This window comes from Macrobrachium rosenbergii, chromosome 15, assembly GCF_040412425.1.
Source record: "Macrobrachium rosenbergii isolate ZJJX-2024 chromosome 15, ASM4041242v1, whole genome shotgun sequence".
Lineage (NCBI taxonomy): Eukaryota > Metazoa > Arthropoda > Malacostraca > Decapoda > Palaemonidae > Macrobrachium > Macrobrachium rosenbergii.
In genome coordinates this window covers 45,994,255-46,020,317 of record NC_089755.1, presented here as the reverse complement: position 1 = coordinate 46,020,317, position 26,063 = coordinate 45,994,255, and the positions used below count along the sequence as shown (strand labels likewise).

Below are 26,063 nucleotides of genomic sequence, written 5' to 3'. Positions count from 1 at the left end.
ATTTGTACTTTATACATACACGTGCAGTCTAGTTCCAAATGATTTCTGCGTAAACATTATCCGGTGACAAAAAATGAAAATTATAAGAAAAGCTCAATCTTGTCTCTTCAAGTGGAGAATTCACAAAACCATACTTTTTTGAAGGGCACTGAAAACCTATAAGTATAAGTAGTTCTGAGTGCGAACAAGTATTTTACTTTCAAATTATCTGAGTTCACAATCACTTATTAAAAATCATTTTACTGCAGAACTGATGCTACCTTATGCCTAAAAATGTCTAGGAAAACGGTGGACAGCAGCATTAGTACTATCAAACCAGAGACCCTCAAAGTTTTTTTAATTAATTCTAAAATCCACCCCATGCCCTCTACAAACTTTATTTGAAATCCATCATAAACAACTTTATACACAACCTTCATCCTACTTCTCTGGTAACAAGGTGCAAGAGGGTTAAAGAAAAAAAAAATGAATAGGCATACCAAGAGATACATAGGCCTAACGTATTGTGACTTGAATACACCATCATCTACAAATTGAGAACCGTAAATAAAATGTTCCCCTTGGCCTTTCGTCCCGCACCATATTACAAATAAAAGACAAGAAGGTTTTCAGTCAATCCTCAGTGAGCCACTGATTAGACTTAATCTGGCGTGGAATTATATCTGAAAATGTGCAGCTATGATAAACCTAACGACGCACCATGTAACTCTCTCTCCACGTGACAAAGCTGATAAGCTACATTAAAAAGCTACGCGGAGAATAAGTTTTGCTTTTTCCTGATTGTAAATGTCTTCTGTGACATGGAATACTTTAGCTAGCAATATACGAAACAGGTCAAGGTGTTAGCTTATGCAGTGCTTTACAGGAGACTAAATACAACTAGGTGTCTTTCATGCTTGTGATTTCATTTACACTTTGGGTTATGATTGCATGAACATGCCACTCTCTCTCCTTTCTACTATATATATATATATATATATATATATATATATATATATATATATATATATATATATATATATATATATATATATTATACATACATATACACACACACATATATATATACTGTATATATATTCATCTAAGAAAATGTTCACACATGTACTTCCTACTCTTCCAGAGAGGCTTAATAATGTACTGTACAATGTTGCATAACATTATACGTTATAAAACTGAACTATATAAAAAGCTCAGAGCAATGAAGTATAGTTCTTCATTGTGCACAAGCAGTTCAAGCTTGGCAATATCTGCAGTGAAAAATTAAGACAAAGAAAAACCTGAGAAATCTTCTTTCCTTAATGAATATCGATAAGTAGCAGGAGAAAGAGAATTAAAATCTAACCATCGCGAAATGTCACGTAACTAAAACCTAGAGAGTAATCGCAGCAGTATTAAAGTGGTTTAACCAGATCACTGAGCTGACTTTCGGCTCTAGGATACCAAGGCGGATACCTTCAGCGAGAAACAGGACAACGGCCATTGGTATAAAATCCTTGAAATTGCTTCCGATGACATAATTATGAAATGAAGACAGTTGACCACCAAACCCACATACAGCAATACAGAGAATGGTTTACAGACACGTCAGCACTATAACCTTCAATACAGACATGGTTTACAGACACGTCAGTTCTATAACCTTCAATACAGACATGGTTTACAGACACGTCACTACTATAGCCTTCAAAACAGACATGGTTTACAGACACGTCAGTAATATAACCTTAAATACAGACATGGTTTACAGACATGTCAGCTCTATAACCTTCAATACAGACAAGGTTGACAGACACATCAGCTCTATAACCTTCAATACAGACATGGTTTACAGACACGTCACTACTATAGCCTTCAACACAGACATGGTTTACAGACACGTCAGTACTATAACCTTCAATACAGACATGGTTTACAGACATGTCAGCTCTATAACCTTCAATACAGACAAGGTTGACAGACACGCCAGCTCTATAACCTTCCATACAGACAAGGTTGACAGACACATCAGCTCTATAACCTTCAATACAGACAAGGTTTACAGAGACGTCAGCTCTATAACCTTCAATACAGACAAGGTTGACAGACACGTCAGCTCTATAACCTTCAATACAGACATGGTTTACAGACACGTCTGTACTATAACCTTCAGTACAGACAAGGTTTACAGACACGTCAGCTCTATAACCTTCCATACAGACAAGGTTTACAGACACGTCAGCTCTATAACCTTCCATACAGACAAGGTTTACAGACAATCAGCTCTATAACCTTCCATACAGACAAGGTTTACAGACGTCAGCTCTATAACCTTCCATACAGACAAGGTTTACAGAGACGCCAGCTCTATAACCTTCAATACAGACAAGGTTGACAGACACGTCAGCTCTATAACCTTCCATACAGACAAGGATTACAGAGACGCCAGCTCTATAACCTTCCATACAGACAAGGTTTACAGACACGTCAGCTCTATAACCTTCCATACAGACAAGGTTTACAGACACGTCAGCTCTATAACCTTCCATACAGACAAGGTTGACAGACACGTCAGCTCTATAACCTTCCATACAGACAAGGTTTACAGACACGTCAGCTCTATAACCTTCCATACAGACAAGGTTTACAGACACGTCAGCTCTATAACCTTCCATACAGACAAGGTTTACAGACACGTCAGCTCTATAACCTTCCATACAGACAAGGTTTACAGAGACGCCAGCTCTATAACCTTCAATACAGACAAGGTTGACAGACACGTCAGCTCTATAACCTTCAATACAGACAAGGTTGACAGATACGTCAGCTCTATAACTTTTGAAGTTACTATCACTACATCTATCAAATATAACAAAACACCGAAATGTATCATTAAGCAAACTGACACACAAGCAGCGGTATTTAGAGAGAGAGAGAGAGAGAGAGAGAGAGAGAGAGAGAGAGAGAGAGAGAGAGAGAGAGAGAGAGTTTTTTGCTAATCTGGCGTTAGCACTGCAAAAATTACGCCCAATACGTGGCTGCAACTTTCGCCAGAGAATGTGTATGTAAACTATCAGATATGTTTGCACATTTGTATAAACATACAATTCATTTCTTATAATTTTTCATTTCCCGTTTAAATCCAAATTGAATTTAACGGTAGTTTTAGCAAGGCAAGAAACAATAAAATGCTGAAAATAAGTTTACAGAAATATAGACATCTATGCCATGTCTAATTTCAAGATATTTAAGAAAACTGATCTTCAATCAAAGAGTTCTTCTTCTTTGTTTACGAATGGTTTTATGTGCTTGAATACACTGACTGAGGAGTATGTTCGAGATGGCTATCTTTGTTACAACGGCTCTATTGTCACTTGTTTGTCCGAGGGAGAGAATTTATGCGGTTCAAGTAATAACCAACAAAGAATGAGGTGTGCTACGTACACATGCATATATATGTAAAATATACATATACATACACACAAATGTGTGTATATATATATACAGTATATACATGATCAGTCTCAAATACAAAGATTAATTATATCAAATATTGATATCAAACTTTAACTCCAACACTAAGCAGACTAAGTAAAGGACAGTAAGTCGAAAGGCCTAGAGCCCCTCCGTCGTTTCTCTTTCCTTCGTGGCATTGCCTTTACTTATATATTCATCACATTCCATATTTTCGTGATTTAGTTATACAAAGCATACACTAACAATCACTACGCCTCTGACGTAACACGCTGATTTGAGCAAACACTCCACAGTTCAACCCACTGCAAGTTATGAAAACACACTCGAACGAAAGAGAGAGAGAGAGAGAGAGAGAGAGAGAGAGAGAGAGAGAGAGAGAGAGAGAGAGACTCTCGGGAGTTATATGACTGAGAAGCCTTCCATTTATGCCGTGTCGAGCTCAGTTATTGAACGATTAAGTCCCTGACTGAGTGGATGCCATGTCCCAGAAACCGACTCCTTCATTAACGGCATCGTGAGGGCGGGAGGAGGCAGGGAGGAACGACCTGAGAGAGTTAACGGTTGTTGCGAGTGAGAGTGAGAGTGAGAGAGTGAACGAGAGAGAAAGCAGCTTAGTCCCAGTGGCGGTGAAGCTGTTGTTCGGTGAACTGGGCCTAAAGAAAAATGCGTTCAGTGGTGAAAGGCGTAGAACATACACTGTGCAGTGTTTTTTATGTGAAATAATATTCACGGAGGAAACAAATGCAGATGAAAACCTGAACTTAATCACTGGAGTGGGACTCGTGACTGATTGACTACAAGCCACCTGGCGTCACAACTAACGACAGTGGTGAATTGCTATGAACATGCATCACGTATACTTTAAAATTGAACCTTTTAAGTTTAAAAAATTCACCGGGACTATTGTTTGACGGAAGAATGCAAATAAGTGCATTGGGACATTATTGACTTCATCTAATAATGGCATTTATTAAGTGTTTAGAATTCAACAGGCTCGCCATGGGTGTAGGCACCTTCCTAGTGGCGGTCTTAGCGGGGATTCTACTCCTGTCTGCAAGCGCTTCCTGGCCGCCTACTCCTGGACCTCGTAAGTATGAGTGTTCTTTTTTTGTCCTTCAGGTTTAAAAAAGCATTGGCCATAAGTATAGTGTTTTTTTTTACACTGAAAAACATTGGCCATAGGTATGAGTGGTGTTGTTTTTTTTATTTACATTAAAAAAACATTGGTCATGCGTATCAGTGTTTTTTCCTATACGTCTAAAATAGCATTCGCCGAAAGTGTGAAAGATATTTTTTTTCGATATATTTAAAAAAAGCATTGGGCATAAGTATGTGTCTTTTACTATACGTTTAAAAGAGTACTGTCCAAAAGTTGCAAGTGTTTTTTCTGTGCGTTTAAAAAAGCACTGACCTTAAATTAGAGTGTTTTTTCTATATCTTTGAAAAAACATTGGCTTTAAGTACGAAAAACACTGGCTATAAGTATGAGTGTTTTTTCTATACATCTGAAAAAGCATTGTTTATAAGTATGAGTGTCTTTTCTATACATTTAAAAAAGCATTAGCCATAATTATGAGTGTTTTTTTTTATAAATTTGAAAAAGCATTAGCCATAAGTAAGGAAAAAGCATTGGCCGTCTCTATGAAAGATTTTAAAAACCGTAAAAAAAAATCGACACACCAGATCAAAATATTACTCGGCACCTCTGCAATAAAGAATAGCAAAAATCAAGTTGGCTATAAAAAGTATAGAGTATATCGCCATTGAAAGACAGTAGCCAAATATGGCGCAAACTGCTGAAATTATTCTTACGTCTTCTCAGAGCACTGTCAAGGTCGTACGGTACATGATTGCGCTTTGTGTAATATTACAGCACTCAAGAATATCCTCTCCGCTATTAACTGACTGATCTTGGACGCCGACCAATTTTCTATCAGTAAAAAATATCTTCCACTTTTCTGACAACCTTAATTTGACAAAGGTCCTCTGTGAAATTCTGCCCAGTCACATACCAAATCTCTGTTACTATAATTTCTGTATCGCCTTCACTTTATTGATCTATACAGTGGTCGGTTGTATAATTATTGTTGTTAATTACATTTTAATGTTGTTAATTACAACACTTTGTTGTTAATTACATTTTTAATGCTGTTAATTACATTTTTAATGTTTATCTTAATAACGGCAAATAACAATTGTATCCAGAATCCTGTCTCTTAAAGACAGTTAGAAGGAGGCTTCGGAAATCTCTTCAGGCTTTCGTTTCTCCAGGCCATTACGAGTTGCCATCCGACTGGACTCCGTTCTTTTCCTTATGTATCCAGTGCCATCGGCCTCTGCATTAAAAAAAAAAAAACTAACAATATCCAGGAACTAATTTGACTGAAAGTTTTCTATTGCCGATTTCTATTCCCACAGGTATAGGCGGAGGTCATAGAATATCCCAGGCAACTGTGAACCCACCTGTTCCAGGTGAAGGTGGGTCAATTCTACACTTCCTAATGAATATTTAGATTTAATCTTCACTTAGGATGTTCTGTGTGCATGTGGTAAGTGCGAATCCATGTGGATGGAAGGATGGATGTATGATATTTAGGGCAAAAGCCCAGGCACTGGGGCCAAGAAGGCCATTCAGCGCCGTAACGAAGAGAAAATAAATTAAGGTAAATGATCAATAAATAAAATGAAGTGATGTGACCAATACATAAAGGTATGAAGTTTAATGAATGATGTGATATATACATAATAAAAAATTTAATGTCATTAAAATTCTACGTGATGTACAAAATATATTAAGAAATAAATTAAATATCGTTAAAAATTTTAACACTTTAAAAAAGAAATGATAGCAGAAATATCTGCTTCATCTCCCGAAATATCAGAGAGGGATTTACCCTGGAAATATCTTTCTCTTTGGTTAAAATATCTGGGTCAGACCACCAGAATGTGCTCCGCTGTTAGTGTCTCGTCACAGTAAGCACACTCTGGAGGGCTGCTTCACGAATCCATGTACGTATATGTGTAAGTGGATGTGAAAATGCTTTCAACAATATTTTCTTTGGTATTTTTATGAACATCCATAAAAAACATGACTTCACAAAGCCACAAATAAGAGATGCCAGGCATAACAAAGATGATAAATAACGAGGCTCCAAAGCTGTGCATATGAAATCATAAACTTCAACTCTTGAGGGAAAACATCACTGAAATAAAAAAGAAATCACAGGTGATCTGCTTATGCCCATTCCGGTACCTGCCGTTACGTGCCAGAATTTTGGGCGCCTAAAATTCTGGCACGTACTGGCAGATTCCAGAATGCGTGACAGAATGTCAGGCGCCTAAAATTCCGGCACGTACTGGCAGAAATTTAGGCGCCAATTGTCAGGCGCCTAAATTTCTGGCACGTGCAGGGAGATTCCAGAACGCGTGACAGAATTTTGGGCGCCTAAAATTCTGGCACGTACTATACAGTATAAACACATTCCTGGTTTCTGACAGTCCCTCACAACACAAGGTATAACGGCACAGTTCAACTGCCTTCTTATTCCCAACAGACAAGACCTACTGGCGAGAAGAAGCGCAAGAGACGCTGAGGAGGCAGCTGAACCTCACAAACACCGTCAGGAAGGCCAAGAACATCATCTTCTTCCTGGGGGACGGCCTGGGCGTGGGCACCATCACGGCGGCGAGGATCCTCAAAGGAAGCCAGACCGGAAGGTGGGAGCGCGAGTCCCTGTCGTGGGAGGATTTTCCACACTCGGCTCACATAAAGGTGCTGGAAGTTTTTGAACTGCTGTTGGTGTTACCCTCGCATTCAGTCATCTCCCCTTATCCGGTCTCTTGGTAGATTGCATTGGTCATTTATCTTGCTAATTTATGGTATCCATCCTTTCCTTTCTCATTAGTCTAGTTTCTATTGGGCAGTGATTCTTTTGATGGTGCAAACTGGCGTTACGACAAATATGGTTATCGAAAGCGACGTTCTGTTGCCATAAATCTATCATATCGTCCATTTTTTGGAAAAGTGTCAAATGTACATTTTTTTAATTTCTTTAGGTAACTGAACCAACGGTGATTCTATCACTAACTCCCAGTTTCATTAAAGTTTCAAATCTGTCTCTCTCTCACCATCCAGGATGTATGGTGAGAGTAGTAGACTTGACACTTTACTGAAACAGGGAGTCAATTAATAAAATCGCCGTCGTTGCAATTACCTCAAGAAATTTAACAAAACGTAGCTAAACATTCAGACAGACTATTAAGACAAATACCAATTTATCAGAGACATTCTGCCAAAACAGAGACGACATATGTTCACTGGACAAAGATTCTGAATCCTTCTTGAAGGAAATGCCGGTAAAGCCAAAACACTAGTGTAGCCGATATAATAACAACGTTAAATGAAACAATGTTTTCGTTTTATCTTTTTTTCGCAGACATACAACACAAACAGCCAGGTAGTGGACAGCGCATCGAGTGCAACTGCCTTCCTGTGCGGAGTGAAGGGCAATCTATGGACCGTGGGCGTTGATGCCAATGTTCTCCAGGTCAATTGCACAGACGCTATGAATGAAACTTTCCATACTGACTCCATAGCTAAGTGGTTCCAGGTGAGGTGTGAATGTTACGGTACATGAATGAATGTATGTATGTATGTGTATATATATATATATATATATATATATATATATATATATATATATATATATATATATATATATATATATATATATATATATATATATATATATATATATTTCTGTACTGTGACAGAAAGACTCAACAATCCCAGGAATGAGGATTGAGTGATTTATATCATCTGGTGTCACACGAGTTAAGAGTAGAATTCGTAATCAAATAACAGGAAATTAAAATGTTCTTTGCTTAAGACAAAATCTTGTAATATGGCCAAATCTAAGCACCTATTTCAACTTTTTATATCAAATAATACTACTATTACAACGAGATATATTAAATAAATCATGTCCATGAACACTGTAAATATATCAGTTAATGAGTATAATATATTTCGATGCCCTTACCAACAGGATGCTGGGAGGTCAGCCGGCTTCGTTACTACCACCCGCGTGACCCATGCCACACCAGCTGGGGCATATGCCCACTCGGCTAACAGAGGATGGGAGGACGACGCTATTGTGAGTATAATGCAGATAAAGTAACGATAATTATAATGAAATGTATACTATAATTCGGGTATCATAGAGTATACTATAATATGGGTATCACAGATGACGTTCAAGACATATATTTACCGTGCATTGAGGAGGACTCTGTTTATGTATCTAGCGCAAGATAAATTTGAAACTATGTTGCATCATATGCTATAGTAAGCATATTAATGATGTTGCTTTAATACCTGTAATCTTTAGTTGCAAAATTATGATGACGATGATGATGATGATGATTATAATAAATGAGTTACCAGCTATAACAAAAAACTCCTGCAATCTTTTAACACCTGCGCGGATAATTTTTGGATATATCTGGATGGAATACAATTATTTCTAAATCAGTGTAGCTGTATTGGATACAGGTAACAGATGCACAGAAACCCAAAAGTAACGTTCATTCAAAGTTAGCTGACAAGGTGAATTATGAGGAACCATAAAATTTCTACGTTCTAATTATTTCTCCAGGGTACCTCCTAAATCTTAGGGAATAACTTCGAAACATGTCTTATTATATTTTATAAGGGAATATCTAAAATCTCACGGACAATCTTCTAAATCATGAGGGCAGATTTTAAAGTTTTGAGAAATACGGTCTAAATTTTAGGGGATATACTTTAATCTTTGAAATGACTTAGTAATAAGGTCTAAATCTTAAGGGACATATCTTACATCCTGAGAGAACATCGTAATCTTCAGTTTATCCTCCAAATCTCAGAGAATGTCTCGAAATTACGAACATTTTCTAAAACCTGGGGTAAACGCCCTCAAGGTCCAAGAGACATCCGTCGGCTAGCAACAAACCCCCGGCCCCAATCCCCGCTCCCCGAGGGTAGAAAGCAGGTAGAACGTTTCAGACGGCGTCGTGATCCCAAAGACTATACTACTGTATGGGGCATTCAAGTAGAACGGTGACCGCCCGCCAGGCATATGTCGGGGTCATTGTCCATTCCAGTGAGGTCTAGGGAATACTCTAGACCTTGCATACCAGGACCCACTGGTCCATACGTACCCAAACCTTACTTTCGTACCACGCCATCTTGGAAACAGGGAAAACATGACACCGAAACGCCAAGATAATCATCTTTCAGAGTTAACACCCGTATTTATTATTAATCTCATAGATTCCTTTGTACATAAGGTCATTAGTCTGTATACGTAGCGTTTAAAGGTATAACGAAAATATCTTTCATATTCACATAACTCGATGTCTTCATAGTCTTCAGGAATATGAAACTCGATGCCTTCATAGTCTTCAGATCAGGGCCCTTTCTCCCCTATGAATCATCTTTTATAGACAGACTTCACACGCATGCGCAGTCTGAGCGGCGGGAGTGTCTACTATTTATCCGAAAGTCCTTTCCTACTTGTATGGATAATGAATTGAATTAAACTGAATATAGAATTTAGGCCAAAGGCCAAGCACTGGGACCTATGAGGTCATTCAGTGCTGACATAGAAATAGGCAGTAAAAGGTTTGAAAGGTGTAACAGGAGGAAAACCTCGCAGTTGCACTATGAATCAATTGTTAGGAGAGGGTGGAAAGTAAGATGGAAGAGTGAATATGAAAGGAGGTACAGTAAAAGGAACGGAAGGGGTTAGATACATACATATATATATATACACATATATATATAATATATATATATATATATATATATATATATATATATATATATATATATATATATATATATATATATATATAAAGAGAGAGAGAGAGAGAGAGAGAGAGAGAGAGAGAGAGAGAGAGAGAGAGAGAGAGAGAGAGAGAGAGAGAACCTCAGTAATGAAGAGCCGTTCGGTACGACAGAAAATTCCTAAATAAATTTTCATTTTTTTCTCATCTTCAGATGGTCAAAACAGGACAAGACCCAGACGTGTGCGACGACATAGCAGAGCAGCTGATCCTCAAGGATCCTGCCAACAAATTCAAAGTGAGTAAAAGGAATCCTCATCAGGGATGTCACCTTTGAATTCTTAAAAACTACCGAGGTTAGAGGGCTGCAAATTGGTGTATCGATCACCCATCCTCCAATCATCAAAAATATCAAATTGCAGCCTTCTAGCCTCAGTAGCTTTTATTTTATTGAAGGTTAAAGTTAGCCATGATCATGCGTCTGGAATCGCTATAGGTGCCAACAATACAGGCCACCACCGGGCTGTGGCTGAAAGTTTCATGGGCCGCGGCTGAGAGTTCCATACAGCATTATACGCTGTACAGGAAACTCGATTGCATTTTCAACTTGTTTGTCTATCGGAATTCATGAACGTTACATGACTTCAGTGTTAATTTCATGAACACCCCTCTTTGATTATCTGTGATACTGAAAATATTGTGCCATGTATCCAATTATTCCACTCCGGTATTTATTACGTCAATTCCTCTCTTTGCTTACCTGAGATATTGGTCATGACATGACCTTGAAACTAAGCTTGCCGAAAATAATGTAGTCTCGCACGAACTGCGCTCTTAGCTCCGTTCAGATAAAATGGTAAAATGCATCACTCCATTCCCATCTCGGTAAAAATAATGACTCAAAAGACCTTATCTCGAAGCCTACCTAAATTAACGTTTTCTTTTACCCCAAAGAAAAAACTCATCACCTTAGCTGACATATATTTTATCAACATATTGCAGAATTCCCAGGATTGGAATAAAAGATGGTGTTATTATTTTCATTTTTCACATTTTTCATTCTGAAGCATCTGTATAATCATCGTCGTAGGTTATCAAGTGACATATGAGCACTGATAACTACAAGTACATTCATCCTTGTTTCACCTTAAACCAAATCTCCCCTTATCAGGATTCTTTTACTGCTTTCCACTTCTAGCTCGTTCGTCCATAATACGATTGTTTTTATTTTATTCTATCGGTTCGTATTTTTACCTCTCAAGCTGCTTCATTAGCGCTAGAACGCATTATTAATCTGACTGCGATATGAAATTCCAAAACGGGTTCGTCTTGGGCATGGGAACCACTCTTCTGAACACGTGTGGCCGGCGTGAGTTATCTGACAGCACACTAATAATAATATATTAATATTCTTTGAATGAAATAGCTCACTTTTACTGAAAACGTAAGCTGGACATCCAATCGCTTTTCATACTAACAGTAACCCGCTCTTTCGCTGATGCAGAGATTACGAGAAACCTACGAATTTTTGTGTGTATCACGCTAGCAAACTAACTCTGATTCTCGCAGGTCATCATGGGCGGCGGGCGGCAACGTCTCCTCCCACAGAGTGTCATAGACGTGGAAGAGGGCGTGGGTGGGTATAGGCTCGACGGGAAGGACCTCATAAGCATGTGGAAGAGCGACAAGGACTCTAAAGGAGCCAGTTCGGCCTACGTCTGGAACAGAGACGATCTGCTTGCTCTGGACACTGCTAACACTGATTACCTTCTAGGTAGGCCTAGATCAAGGCAGTTTTAAACGGCTGATGCTAAATAATACTCTTATCTTTCTCTATGCAATGCATATATATATTGGTTGTGGGTGTAAGGGCTTGAGAGTGTTGCCGTTTGCCTAAATCATACAAATCACGCTTTGGAGACTCAGACATACTATTAAATATTACGCACGTGTTGATAAATTATATTTTTATCTCTCTATTATAATTATATATATATATAGATATGTATATATATATATATATATATATATATATATATATTATATATATATATATATATATATATATATATATATATATATATATGGTTGTGGCTATACATAGCTTAATAATGTCATTATTTCTAAAATTTTACAAAACACGCTTAGAAACCCACAAATAATTAAAAACTATATACTCGTACTGACTTGAGAAAGTGAAACTTCTGTTTTTTACCGTTCCGCTTCGCTGGCCTTTATAAATATGGAAAACTACTAACTATATAATTAGGTCTAATTTCTAAACCTGTCATTGCTACCCCTTTTGAAGTATCAGTAACACTAATGTACTCTTTCAGGATTATTTGCTTATTCCCACATGGACTATATATTAGATCGAAACCCAAAGATGGATCCATCCTTGCCGGAAATGACGAAAGCAGCCATAGAAGTCCTTCGGCGAGATAAAAACGGCTACTTCTTATTGGTAGAAGGTAAGAAGGCATTTTTTTCTTTTCTATTTATAACAGACATCCACGGGATGGGTAACCTAGTATCCCTATCTAGACCAGGCCTGGGAGAAACTCAAAAGAACAAGAAGCGTAATGAAGTGTGGTTCTGCCACAAGGACAACAACGGACAGGCCTTTCAAGGATGGTGACTATTAGGGAAACCGAAGCATGAACAGAATTCTGAAGTCTGGCATTGTAGGGAGAGAAACAGACACAGAGCTTATTAATCTAAAATAATCAAGCACGAAGCAAAATACTTCAACCTCTAATAAGATACAGTGATCTGTGGTAACATGTTTACTCAGAAAGGAGCTTACACTCACAGTAATTCGCTACAGATGACTGAGAGTTAACTTCAGGTAATGGAGATGTTTGGCAGACAATACAAGAGTTCTATAGGACCACATTGATTTGTGAGCCATGTTCCTGTGCTTGGAAAGCAGCAAAATAAATGTCATTTCACGACAGAATGGCTGTCAGCCGACTGAGGCAGTGGAGAGGTTAGGCAGACCCAAGATCTAAAGACTACCCAGCTGTATACAGAGACCCGAGAATATGAGGAAAAGTTGGATTAAACGGGAACCCAAGGAAAGTCTGTGGGGAGTGTAACGAAGATTCTCTGTCTAGGCTCTAGTAGTGTGTATTTATTACATAAACGCAGCCTCATTTTAGGGGAGAAGTGGGGAGTTTCGATTACCCTGATGCTGCTGGACAGCACACTGATGAGTGATGAGGGAGGGCAGTGTAACATCAGTTCTCATGATACAGAGCCAGTGATTTTCCATCGCCCTGGGGGAGACGCGAACCCGCGACACCTTAGTGGCATTCCACGACACTAAACACCACACCAGCGGACCAGCTTAATCTAACAACAGATACCTTGTCGCCAGATTTCTGTATGAGAGAAAAAACATTTTAAAAATATAGCTCTTACTCAAGAGATTCATCCCTGAGCCAGTAACCAAGAAGGAAGTAGTAAAATATCCTCAATTTTTCATTATTAATCAGTTTCCTTTTGTTGAGCCAACTCTCCAACATGGAGGTGGAATGTAGATACTGAATGCAAATGAAAGAATAAAGTTGTTGACATGAAATGTTTACATAATATAAGTGGCCGGTAAAAAGAACCATCAAGGTTCTGAGAGAATTTTGTTCGTGTGGAATAAATGAAGGGGGATAACGTAGCAAAAAAAAAAAAAAGGTGCATTCTGCGGAAATGCTACTTGGAAGGAGCAGAGAAAGACAAGTGTTGGCTAGGTAATACAGAGGTTTGGAAAAAGCTGAAAGGTAACTGGCTAAGAGAGAGAGAGAGAGAGAGAGAGAGAGAGAGAGAGAGAGAGAGAGTGTGTGTGTGTGTGTGTGTGTGTGTGTGTGTGTGTGTGTAGGGTGGAGGTTCGCCGCACCCGTGATGAGCCTTTTTTGAAGGTGTAGGAGCGTGTATGGTTAAGTAAGTTTTCTACACAAGGGGCTCATTTACGAGTCAGCAGTTAGGTTATAAATGTGGCAGGATATATCTATATCTATCTATCTATCTACATATATATATATATATATATATATATATATATATATAATGCAATATATATATATATATATATATATATATATATATATATATATATATATATAAAGCTAAACAACAAACAACCTGCATGTGGTATAAGTAAAAGGACGCTCGCGACCGACTAAACACATCAAGTAAAATCACGAAAATTCACAGGAGGACGAATTGACCAAGCTCACCATGAGAACAAGGCCCGGAAGGCGCTGACGGAGACACTCGAGTTCGACGAGGCTGTCCAGATGGCGCTGACGATGACGGATCCTCTGGACACACTCATTATCGTCACAGTTGATCACTCCCAGCCGCTAACCATCAACGGGTACCCTAAAAGACACAACGACATCTTGGGTGAGACATTTTCTTATATTGGTAATATCTAACGCTGCATATACAGTACATTATATATATATATATATATATATATATATATATATATATATATATATATATATATACTTACTATTTATCTGTTAACACACTTGCAACGTACATAAACACGGCAAACTATTATAAAAGCTGTTGAAAACGTTAAAGGAATATATTCAAAATTACACTAATGCAATTATTTCGTATCTCTTCAGAACAGCCAGTGAACAAACTAGTTTTCAAGCTCACATTTACATAAGAACGCCTGAATATATGTTTGGTAATTCTTGCTTATATTAGTCGTTCAGAACAGTAGTAGACTACTCCGTGTTACATAAGTAAATCTGTTTCTTGGACACACATGAAAGTTAAAAAACCCTGTTGCCAAACAACTTCAAGTCTGTTTTACCCCTTGAATAATTTGTGATAAAAACATGCCTACCTTGAGGATGGTCTACCGAAGGCTCATTTCCTGTACACTCAGAAATACACGCAAAAACTTACAAAATCCAGCTTCCAGATTCCATCTGATCACGACTTAGGATTATGAGTGTGTATTTACCACATTCAAAATACTTTCAAGGAAGCAAACTGAATGTCACCCGACGTAAAAGCAGGAAGCTGCTATATTTGACTATTTGTGTACTGTTTCCAAACTGGTCTACCCATTTGAAAGCCCTACCGTACTCTTCGTAAGTCTGTGGTTTGTAGGAACCGGATGTCTCGCACCAATTCCCAACTTTCTACCATACTTATCTAAAATTCTGCTCGTTATAAACCTGATATAAATCTTGGTAAACTTTTTCGATAATACCTCAAAGACGCTATATGATATAACAAGTAAATTAACACATTCCCTTTTTGCACGGTGTTAAAATGGTCCTACACACGACCCTACAAGCAGCAATCAATGGTCTCGGCGTCCGTTCCGTTCCGCAGATGACTGTCTTCTATCTCTCCCTGTCTCACAAAATTGCTGCTGTCATTGCCTGAACATCGTCCAACACGGAAATATTCCTGCGACCCTTTCAAGGCTGACATATATTCAAACCTATCTATAATTTACCGAGATCCAGTCCACTCAAGGAAAGTTTGTTCGCAAGCAAGTCCTGTCCGTGATGTTTGCAAACCTTTACTTTAAAAGTTCGCTAACACCGTTTCGAAACAATTCACAAATCGTTTACGAACAGTTTATAAACACCGTTTGATAAGTTTTCTAGTACAGACTGGGCTTAAAAGAACGAAACCTTTTTAGAAGGAGCAACTAATCTTTAATAACATACACTAAATAAAAATGAAAGTGTAGAGCTAAAAATCAAGAGTTAAGTCTGTTGTTACGAGGAAGACTGACACGGGAAAAATGCCAGATCTTAGACTTATTAGAAAGGAGTGGGGGCGGGGGGGGAGCAGAGTAGTCTACATCTCTACACAAACAGACACAGCACAAGAAGATAAGCCATCGGTAAGAGATTAATTTAGTCCTATCAAGAAGAAAAACAAAAGCAAAAAAAAAAAGCACCACAAAAATTGCCAGCTTCGAGTTTAGAAAGTAAAGTGAGAACATCAACCACCGAATTCAACACACAGTAGAAACAACATCGATGACTAGTATTTTATAAGATTTTATTTCCAATTTCAGGAGTTGGTGACGTAAGCGGCGTGGATAACATCCCATACACAGCCTTACTATACGGCAATGGCCCAGGGTATGACGTTACTGAGGAGGGCAAACGTCCCGATCCATCAAAATTCAATCTAAGTAAGTTCGAACGATAACCTTTGAAAGGTTGTCTCGGTGCTACGTGCATTTAGGAAACACCACACACACACACACACACACACACACACACACACACACACACACACACACACACATATATATATATATATATATATATATATATATATATATATATAGATAGATAGATAGATAGATAGATAATAAAACCTCTCCATCAACACTGTGTAAACGTTGCTTATCTTTCAAGTGTTAACCTCTAGCAATATATATAAATCGTGCTTCCTTCTTCATGGCCCATATTTAATACTATGCTAAAAGTTGCTTATCCCTCAGCGATTACTTCGCACACCATCTGTGTATCTCACGTTTTATACATCTAACCCCTTGTTTAAAATAATATAATGGACACAAATTCCTGCTTAACTCTCGAGGTTTACAACTGACACTACAATAAATTCGAGCTTATCTCTCATGGTTTAGTACTAAAACTATGATACGTCTTTGCGTACCTTAACGGATATATCGAAAGCGCTGACCAAACTTGGAGGTCTCTCCAAGTTTACCTGCACCAAAATAAAAATAAAAATCTTACATCTAACTCGAGTATAACGTTGCTAACACCATTTTTTTTTTTTACAGCGGACTCAAATTACCGTCAGACCGCAGCCATTCCGCAGAGCTCTTCCTACCACTCTGGAGAGGACGTGGGCCTATGGGTGACGGGTCCCCATTCGCACCTCTTCACGGGCGTCTACGAACAGAACTACATAGCTCACGCCCTTGCCTACGCAGCCTGCGTCGGGCAAGGCCTAACTTTCTGCGACGAACAGAAATCAAATGGGACGGAGGGCGAGGAAGCGTGAATTTTCATACAGCCTCGCAGGAAAGTTTTGCTTTATGCGAGAGACTACTCTGAACTCGTTCTGACTTTATTTGCAATAGCCTTTATTTATTGTTAAACGGGAGCAGAATGTCCACTGTTAGAAGTCAGAAGCTTCAATGTTCAATAAAAAAAACTTTCCTGAATTCACTTTACTGTATATTTATCAAGATGCAAAAAAGGTTCAAGATATCTGCTGTTCTGTTATTTTGCAACTGTCATCAGCGTCGAAGCCAGTCAGTAGATGGAGAATGAGTAAACACCGTGTTTGTCCCACAAACTTTAGTTAGGATCTTTAAAAACTACAAGTTCAAGCGAAATCTACCATAATAGATACAATACATATTGCACTGACCTGTTTCATAAACTACGTTTACTGTACATAATTCACCAAAATTGCTTTACCTACAAGGGAAAATTTACTTTCGTCAACCTGGACTTCCCACTATAGTTGTTGTTATCCATAATAAGCAAGCATCTTATAAAACATGACAGAATACCGTGCATTTGCCCAGAAGCCTCCAAAATGTATGCAGCACTTCGTTACGGTTTCAGTGTTCCCCAGGTAAGTCTATCCTAAATCATCAAATGTCGATATAATTTCACTATCACTGTCATATTCCTCTGTTACTTACAGCTGATAACTTGTACAACAATCTTTGCCAGTCGAAAGTTTTCCTCATTTATGCTTTCATTAATGTCATTCAGTTATACTACATTCATTATTTCCCATACCCTAAAGTGATGAATCACATGAAAAGTAAAATCTGCAAACAATGACACAAAAAATCTTAATAATAAACCATACTTAATTCACGTAAATAATCAACTCACACATTCTGGGACAGTAACCACTTACAAATCTATACCATTAATAACACAGTGATGAAGACAAAAAATCATCTTCACACAATATACCAGTCCGATACGACAAAACAAAAACCTTGACGTAGATTTGTCACCTTGACATAGATTTGCTATTCCCAAGATATTCGGCTGGATGATCCAGTTCCCTACGCAAGAAAGATAACTTGACAATAAAATACCGGTTCCTGGTTTTCTGAAAGAGGGTCTCACGGAATACCTAATGAGCCTCTGGCAAGCTGAAATTGATATGCAGGGTTGCTCACGATCCAAAGCCCATGCTGGCATAAGGCTATCTAATCTACCTAACCTCACGTGGTCCAACAGAAGACCATGATATATAATATATATATATATAGTATATATATATATATATATATATATATATATATATATATATATATATATATATATATATATACTTTTGTGTGAGGTTCATATTTGCTGCTGCCAGTTATCTTCATTCGCCCAATCAATCTATATTTGGTCTTTTTCTCATGACACTATTGATGTTTAGCATCACAGGTACAGTAATGGCATCACATTACACGTAATTAATATACAACAATTCAACAGCTACCTAGTAAAGGTACGAAATTACGCTTGATATAAACTGTGTTGCAGGTTAAGCTATGAAAAAGGAATTTCCTGGCTCTATCCACCTGAACTGCAAAATATGATTTCTTTCAAATCTAGGCTAATACAAATGTTTGCCAACTTTCCCACTGACAGATTGATTCATTGGTTGTAAAAACTAATTTCGTTTTTGCATACTTAGTAGAATATATTTGTTTAGGATAGCTAATGCGAACTAAAACCGTAAGTGAGCAGTAAGAAGCAAATGCAACTTTCTGACTTACCTTAAAACTTTAAAATATTTACCAGACTTCACCACATCTGTTCATGAAATCAAGACACTAGGTACTTATAGGATCACTTACTACTGATGATAATATTTGAAACTATTTCCAACTCTACAGTCTCCTACTGTACCAATAAGTACTACCTACCTAACCTCATCACAAAACCTAGCCAGTCCCTGAGGTAAAGTGCTAGGTAAAGCAGTTCATATGGGAGAGATAGAAGTTATGACATTAACTGAGAATATGCATGTTAATATACTGTAAGTGGCCTTACCCCTAGTTACCACACAAACTAAATTTAATTGTATTAGATTCTAAATTTCTCAGAAACGGAACTAAAATGAAATATAATCTAGTCTCCATGTAGAATATGCACATAAAACTGTTTTTTCAAGGACCAACGAAAACGCAGTCTTCATTCCTTTAGGGCCCTCAATTATAAATCAAGAATGATCCTCCTCAAAGGTTCCAGAATAATTCGACATCCGAAATTCTAACCTACTGAAGGGACAACAGCCTGACCAAATCAACTTAGATGGTCTGGTGTGGTAGGCTAGCCTAAAACTAACTATAATTCCTTGCCGATCTCGAATGGAAAAACAAGCCATGTCGGCCAAGTTTAAGGAATGAGGTTGCTAACCTTACTCACTACCGCATGGATATTAAAGGGCTTTATTGTATGTTTCCACGATTTTTGGAATTTCTGAGCTAAACCAACGTTCCCTAACTTCGAAAGGAGAACCATTGGTATCTAAGCCTAGAGAGTAAGCACACAAGGGCTTCAAAGGGTTGAAGCGTTTAAAGTCTGCAAATAAATCACTCTTAGCCTATTGTCTAATGTTAAATATTAATTTATATTCCTCCACAATTATGACAAATACAATGAGTCTACGACGTAAATCAGAAAAGTGAAAGAAAGAGGCTCACAACTACATGGTTAAACTTTTAATAGAGCATCTATTGACTGTACGAAACTAATGTAACATAGGCCTAATGTTTTCAATCATTTGTTTATAACCAGCTACTTACCCTCAAAGAAAATTGTAAGTTTCCTTTCATTTATGTACATAAACCACAAGGAGACTGCGAACATCCAGATAATGCACGTAAATATAACACTATTATGGTCAACTTTCAACGTGAGCGTCACAGAAACAACATGTCATTTGTTTATTACACTGTTGCCAACACTGTATTTTTTTCATTCCTTCTGTAACAAAGATCAATGAAGCAGATTATCGATAGGTTCATTGCCCTTTAAACCTGGCAAATCTGTCTGTTTAAATAAAAAGTAACAATATCTCGTAGAAGAGTTACTGATAGTATCTACTGTGTTTGGTAACTCTGCCTCCGTCGACAGGTAGAATTACTCAGGTCAAGGTAAATCTGTATGGAAAAGGAGACACCTATTCTCAGGGTTACCCACGAAATGTGATCTATTTCTACATATTTGTTTTAAAAGTCACTTTGTAGGAATATTACCTTCGAGAAATAACTTTTCACTTGTTACTTATTGAGAGATATGATACTTATAGGCTAACAGGCCACCCTCCAGTTGGCCTCTGGACTAGGTTGCTATGATGTCATACGTAGTCTCCCCCGCGCCTCGTAACTTTTGCTTGTTTGTACTTTTTTTTTCTTGGCCCACTTAGTCAAAAGGGTACTCTGTACGACCGTACATAGAGAAAACTACTCATGCTACTTCTGTATCATTCTTCTTGTTTTCGCTGGGGTAGCCGTCACTTAACGGAAATGTTTTTTTAGTCTTCTTAAACATGACCGTATTTTCATTGTACCTAATTTCTCGTGGTTTATTAAAGAATCTGGGGGTTGATTTTTTTTTATGACTCTAAAGCACACCAAGCTGAATCTTTGTTTTACCTTATTCAGTTTAGTACTGTGCGTCAGAGTTCTCGACTGAAAGTCTATCAACATCTTTACATATTCTCGTTTTCCTGGAAAGGAAGGGATATCCGGTAAGACAGGATAAACGTAATGTTTTACAGACATCCAGAAGAGGGCTGTTTTTTTTTGTATGGAAGAATAAAATAAAGAAAACTCAATTTGAGTTTGATTCACTGCGCCAGTTTTTGTGCTGTAACGTGCAACCCTTATTCGTTTCTTGAGGGAAGAACCTACCTCAAGTATTTTGTTAATTCGTAGGCTAAAAGAGCAGGGCAAAAAGAGTCATTCTTTGTTACATTCAGACATCTATGCACATGCTTGTATCTGGACTTTATGATAGGGAATTACCTACATTCTTAATTTTGTGAATATGTTAGCCTTTCCTCGGTAATAATTGTTAATTGATATGATCCTAAAAAGGAAATCTAGATTTTTTTTAGTAATATATCTTCATTTATTTTTGACTCGATGGTCGGTTTAACCATTCTGAATAATAATTTGCAATTATGAATGACGCAGTATTTTGCTATAAAAAACATAAAATGTGGTTTAATGTCTGGCAAAATCAGAAGACCAAAAAAACTTGTTTTCTCTCTCTCTCTCTCTCTCTCTCTCTCTCTCTCTGTCGTGCCTGCTATGAATCCGCACATTTCTTTTGCAAGAATTCTACAGAAATAAAGACTTTGTCCTGAAAAAAATACTTTATTCCCCCTCCGTCTTGCCTTACCAAGTACCTTAAAAAATCCTACAAATAAAAATCTGTCATCCTGACTTTCTTACGGATCGTAGCCATAGAAACTCAATAATACTGACTCTATGATCCTGACCCATGGACAATGGTGTGGGTATATCCCAACCCTTTAGGTGTTGTTCACCTGCTACGGTAGACCATAGGTGTTGCAAAACGGACTTCCCACCCCATTCCCATGCCCTGCGGAGCTGGTTCTGAAGATTCTATACACGGGTATGCGGCGCTGGATAGCCGGCTTTCGTCGTTGACCTAGATTCGTGTGTATAAATAGTAACCTCATCCCAAAATTTACGCTGAAACCGGTAAGTTACGTAATACTTGGAGTCGTCTTTGTTTTAGGGAATATATATATATATATATATATATATATATATATATATATATATATATATATATATATATATATATATATATATTTATATTAAGCCAATTTCTCCAACAATGGGTTACTCCAGAGAGAGAGAGAGAGAGAGAGAGAAACAGCATAACGATTTTTGTCACATTCGTTCACTAACAGCTGAATCACAGATTCGATAACCTACTCAGCGATCACCAACATCGCGCGTACCCTGCATGTATTTTCGAGCTTCCTGAATATTAATGAACATTTCTTTCCAGCCCCTCTTTCGCACCTTCTATCCGATCTTTCCCCTTCCTCCTTTCTTTGGAATTACAGACTTTATCGTATCGTTATATATATATATATATATATATATATATATATATATATATATATATATATATATATATATATATATATATTCTATCCAAGCTGACCGAATCATCTCAAAATATGCTGGACATTGCTCTGACATTGTTACCAATCCTACGTATCTTTACATTTCTCATCCTGCCAAATCTTGAGTTGCATAATCTACTCAAACAGTTCATCTCAACAACTCCAACATTCTCTTTCATTAGTATCGACAGTCACACGTGTATTTGTGTTTCCTGTATGGAAAACCTGTTGACATACATTTAGCACATAATCGCGAACGTACATGCAACCACACTAACTGATTGCATAAGTAACTGTACGCCGGATCAAATTTTGAATTTCTCGTGAATGTATCTTCTTCCCTAATTTACATACATAAACAATGATAATACAGTGGACCTGGTGGGTAAAGGACGTGAGAGAGAATAATTGTTTAGCGTGCTTGCCCTTACCAATCTCGTCAAGGCAACGGCAGCATATCTGGAACCTACAATATTAAAGCGTCAAGCAGACCAAGCTGTCTGACAGTCCCCTTCCAAACTTCATGTTACACAAGTGTCCGAAACGCCCTCCTCTCGTGAAGTACAGCAAGAAGAAGACCTCGAAATTCCGTAGTTACCCTTGAGGACTTGTATCCAAGGTGAGCTCTCACATCGGACGCAGTCAGGAGTCACGACGACGACCACCATCAGTGAAAATAACCTTGATATGCGTCTATATTTGTTTCGTAGTTGCTGGTTTTGTCAGTATGACAAGTGAAACCCATGATAATATTCGTAATTTGTTTCATACAGTCCTGATGTAAGTGAGTTTTATAAGACTTTTAACTGTAATAATTCTTTGAGCTGAATCTAAAAAAAAAAAAAAAAAAAAAATCAACCGACTTTGCTTCCGGGGACATTCTGATCCATCGTCATAAAGAGTTCTTAGGTACCTTAGCGCCTTTAAATTTTAATTTAGTCTCGTGTAATAGTATTCACCAGGGATAATTGATAAATAAGTGGTTAAATGTGTAAACCCTAAGGAAACTGACATTTTCAGTCATTGCAGTCGCTGTGATTTCTTTACATTGTATTCACGCTTTGTATTCTCATTTTTATTATTGCTTTAAGCTTCAGTGAGCTTTAAAAATCTTTCATGAACACGGACATTTATCTAATTTATTTGCGTAGTTTCAAACACTTATGCAGTGCTGTCTAAAGCAGGATAACAATTTACTGTTCTTGTACGAAGCAAGTTTTTGTAACGGGTCGCTTCATTTTCTTGTTAATCCTTCGTGGTAAAGTAAGTATACCTTAGTTTTACCAGACCACTGGTGAACATCGTGCTTGCGGCCTCTTATACCTGCCTTTTCCTCACCGCTTATCGTTATAGATAAGTAGATAGATAGCTGGGTATAGAGCATTCTAACCCAGACAGACAAGGGTTGCAACTGAATCACATCAAAATTCACAACTGCCCCCGCTTTAAAAGGTATGTGTTGCTTTCTCGTACTTCTTTAGCGAGCATTTGATTATATTACAAAAAAGGCTATTTTGTTATGGCATCCGTCATCCAGAATCCTCATTCACTCTCTCCGACAGTGCCAGAATGAAGTCGTCTTTCACCCTCCTCCTGACACTGGCGAGTTACGTGGCACTGTGCTGTGGCCAAAGAGTCGACCAAGTCCTCCTGCTCATGGACCAGATAGGCGCCAGCAATCGTAACATATTACAGGAGCTGATCGTTATCCTCCAGCCCGATAACGTGCCCAATGTGGTCAACTGTTTGATCGACTTCAGTGCAAAAGACGACTGCGACCCCCGAGCTCGACTTGTTAGACGTAAGTCTGTAAATGTTCTCTCGTTAGTAAACGCTCTCTCTCTCTCTCTCTCTCTCTCTCTCTCCATTAGCTGCCTCTTTGCCACAGGTGTTATTTGTCATTAGTCTGTCATGGTGAAAGGAACAGACTTCTTTTCTGGTGTTCACGGAATACCCGCCATGTCTCATTTTGCCCTCTCAGATCCAGTAAACATCACACTGATTAGTTGCATGACATTCTTTCCCTCTACAGACAGGCTTTGGCTTTCTATCTCTCTTCTATTTTTCCCTGATATCTAAGTCCTTCCTTTCCTGCTTTAAAACTCAGCATCGAAATAATAGTATGTATTATAAAGAACTAGGGAAATAAAAAAAATACCTTAAATGTATACCTGTAAGTGTGCATGCATGTGTGTGTGTTCGCGTGTGCGTATACCTTAGGGGTCCAGCGCGAGGAACAATTGATCACAATCCGAGACGAAAAACATTCGAGTATTCGTAGCAGTGATAGTAGAGAACAGCAGGAAGTAGGCTACCATCTTGAAGAGTTGTAGTGCAATGGAGGGTATCTGGATGGGTAGAAACCGATTTATTAATAATAATAATAATAATAATAATAATAATAATAATAATAATAATAATAAAGCATACATTTTCCTGGTTATTTACTTTTATCCTTACAGGTGTCATCCCTCTCCTGCACCGATCTGGAATGCAGTGTCCACAGTGTCAACCCGAGACCCAAGCTGCGGTGGACAAGTTCGTCGAAGCGATTAGGTCTAATCCTGAAGACTGCGATAGGCTAGCCAATTCTCTGCAGCTGACTGAACTGTGCTGAGAATGTGATGTTGTTCTCCCTGTTCTCCGTATTCTTATTCCTTTTTTTTTTTATTTTTATTTTGAGTGCTTCTTCTCGTAGAACTCAATACAGAAAGCTTGATGAGCATCCAAAGACGAGGCTGTGTTGCAAAATAGTATGTAAATTAACAGAAAGGAAATATTCGTTGAAAATTTTAGATTAATAAACGGATATATCCATCTCAAAGTTGTTTCTATGGCAGTATCCTTGATATCGTGTTCCTCAAATATGTGTTACAAGAGAGACAAAATGCTTTAAATTGATTAATTAAATCATTTATCTTCTATCAGTCTTTTGCTAAATTGCATGACAAGTAGAGTAACTGAAGTGTTCTTCGTTATGATGACTTCCTGTGAGTTGCATAAATGAATAAAAAGAAAATTCCCCATTAATGTACCTTTGACAAGGGCTGTCAAAACACTATATCATAAAAAGAACAGTCAAACGTCCTTCATTTTGCACTAACTACATTTTTTAAGTAATTTTGTAAAGGAATCTTCGAGGAAAGATGACAATATTAAAAACGGTGGAAATGGCTAGATACGACGAACATTTAGTAAGAAAGTTGGCGGGGGTTAAAATTAAATTAGAACGCTTTCATGGTGTTTCGTTCTTATAAAGAGAATGGAATAAAAGTAACTGGGATTTACCAAACATTTAAACTTTGACAACGAATTATACTAATAGGCCTATATGATGAAAACTCGCTTCCATAATACTTATGTACAGTATATACGATAATTTTGACCTATTAGGTACGATATTTTGCTTAACTGTAGCCTTCATACTGTAATACATCAAGCAGTAGCCTACACTGGGTTGTGTCTTCATATCTCCAATACATGTGTTCCCTGGTGCCTTTAATGGTGTTATTGCCTTTAATGGTGTTATAAATGGTTTAAATAATCTTCAGAAAATGGTGATCATTTTGATTTCTCCATTCCCTGTATGTTCTGGCGCCTTAAGTGCGTTGTCATAC

General features: G+C 37.8%; 2 protein-coding genes across 3 annotated transcripts in view; both read left to right on the top strand.

Moving 5' to 3' along the window:
• LOC136846643 (alkaline phosphatase-like) overlaps nucleotides 1-17,474 on the top strand; it is a 34,420-nt gene extending 16,946 nt beyond the window's left edge. The window contains exons 4-14 of the mRNA XM_067117561.1: nucleotides 4,449-4,543; nucleotides 5,875-5,934; nucleotides 7,011-7,228; nucleotides 7,893-8,066; nucleotides 8,505-8,612; nucleotides 10,499-10,582; nucleotides 11,854-12,058; nucleotides 12,621-12,755; nucleotides 14,494-14,685; nucleotides 16,343-16,462; nucleotides 17,084-17,474. Of these exons, the coding sequence (XP_066973662.1) occupies nucleotides 4,456-4,543; nucleotides 5,875-5,934; nucleotides 7,011-7,228; nucleotides 7,893-8,066; nucleotides 8,505-8,612; nucleotides 10,499-10,582; nucleotides 11,854-12,058; nucleotides 12,621-12,755; nucleotides 14,494-14,685; nucleotides 16,343-16,462; nucleotides 17,084-17,307 (1,608 nt within the window). The 5' untranslated portion in view covers nucleotides 4,449-4,455 and the 3' untranslated portion in view covers nucleotides 17,308-17,474. The remainder of the gene's footprint in view (nucleotides 1-4,448; nucleotides 4,544-5,874; nucleotides 5,935-7,010; nucleotides 7,229-7,892; nucleotides 8,067-8,504; nucleotides 8,613-10,498; nucleotides 10,583-11,853; nucleotides 12,059-12,620; nucleotides 12,756-14,493; nucleotides 14,686-16,342; nucleotides 16,463-17,083) is intronic.
• A 5,410-nt stretch (nucleotides 17,475-22,884) lies between these two features.
• LOC136846639 (uncharacterized) lies at nucleotides 22,885-25,270 on the top strand. 2 transcript variants are annotated; one of them, XM_067117555.1, is made up of 4 exons: nucleotides 22,936-23,065; nucleotides 23,800-23,898; nucleotides 24,009-24,247; nucleotides 24,909-25,270. In XM_067117555.1, exons 3-4 carry the CDS (start codon nucleotides 24,016-24,018, stop codon nucleotides 25,061-25,063), a joined length of 387 nt encoding a protein of 128 aa, XP_066973656.1. In that variant the 5' UTR covers nucleotides 22,936-23,065; nucleotides 23,800-23,898; nucleotides 24,009-24,015; the 3' UTR covers nucleotides 25,064-25,270. The 2 variants fall into 2 exon arrangements, with proteins under 2 accessions (XP_066973655.1, XP_066973656.1); XM_067117554.1 differs by lacking the exon at nucleotides 23,800-23,898 and having other exon boundaries at nucleotides 22,885-23,065.
• The last annotated feature ends 793 nt before the right edge of the window (nucleotides 25,271-26,063 follow it).

Bases quoted from the DNA above. Each gene is read 5' to 3' on its own strand.
- LOC136846639 (XM_067117554.1), top strand. From the start codon at position 24,016: ATGAAGTCGTCTTTCACCCTCCTCCTGACACTGGCGAGTTACGTGGCA. The intron at 24,248-24,908 runs GTAAGTCTGTAA...TTATCCTTACAG, and splicing joins CCGAGCTCGACTTGTTAGAC to GTGTCATCCCTCTCCTGCAC.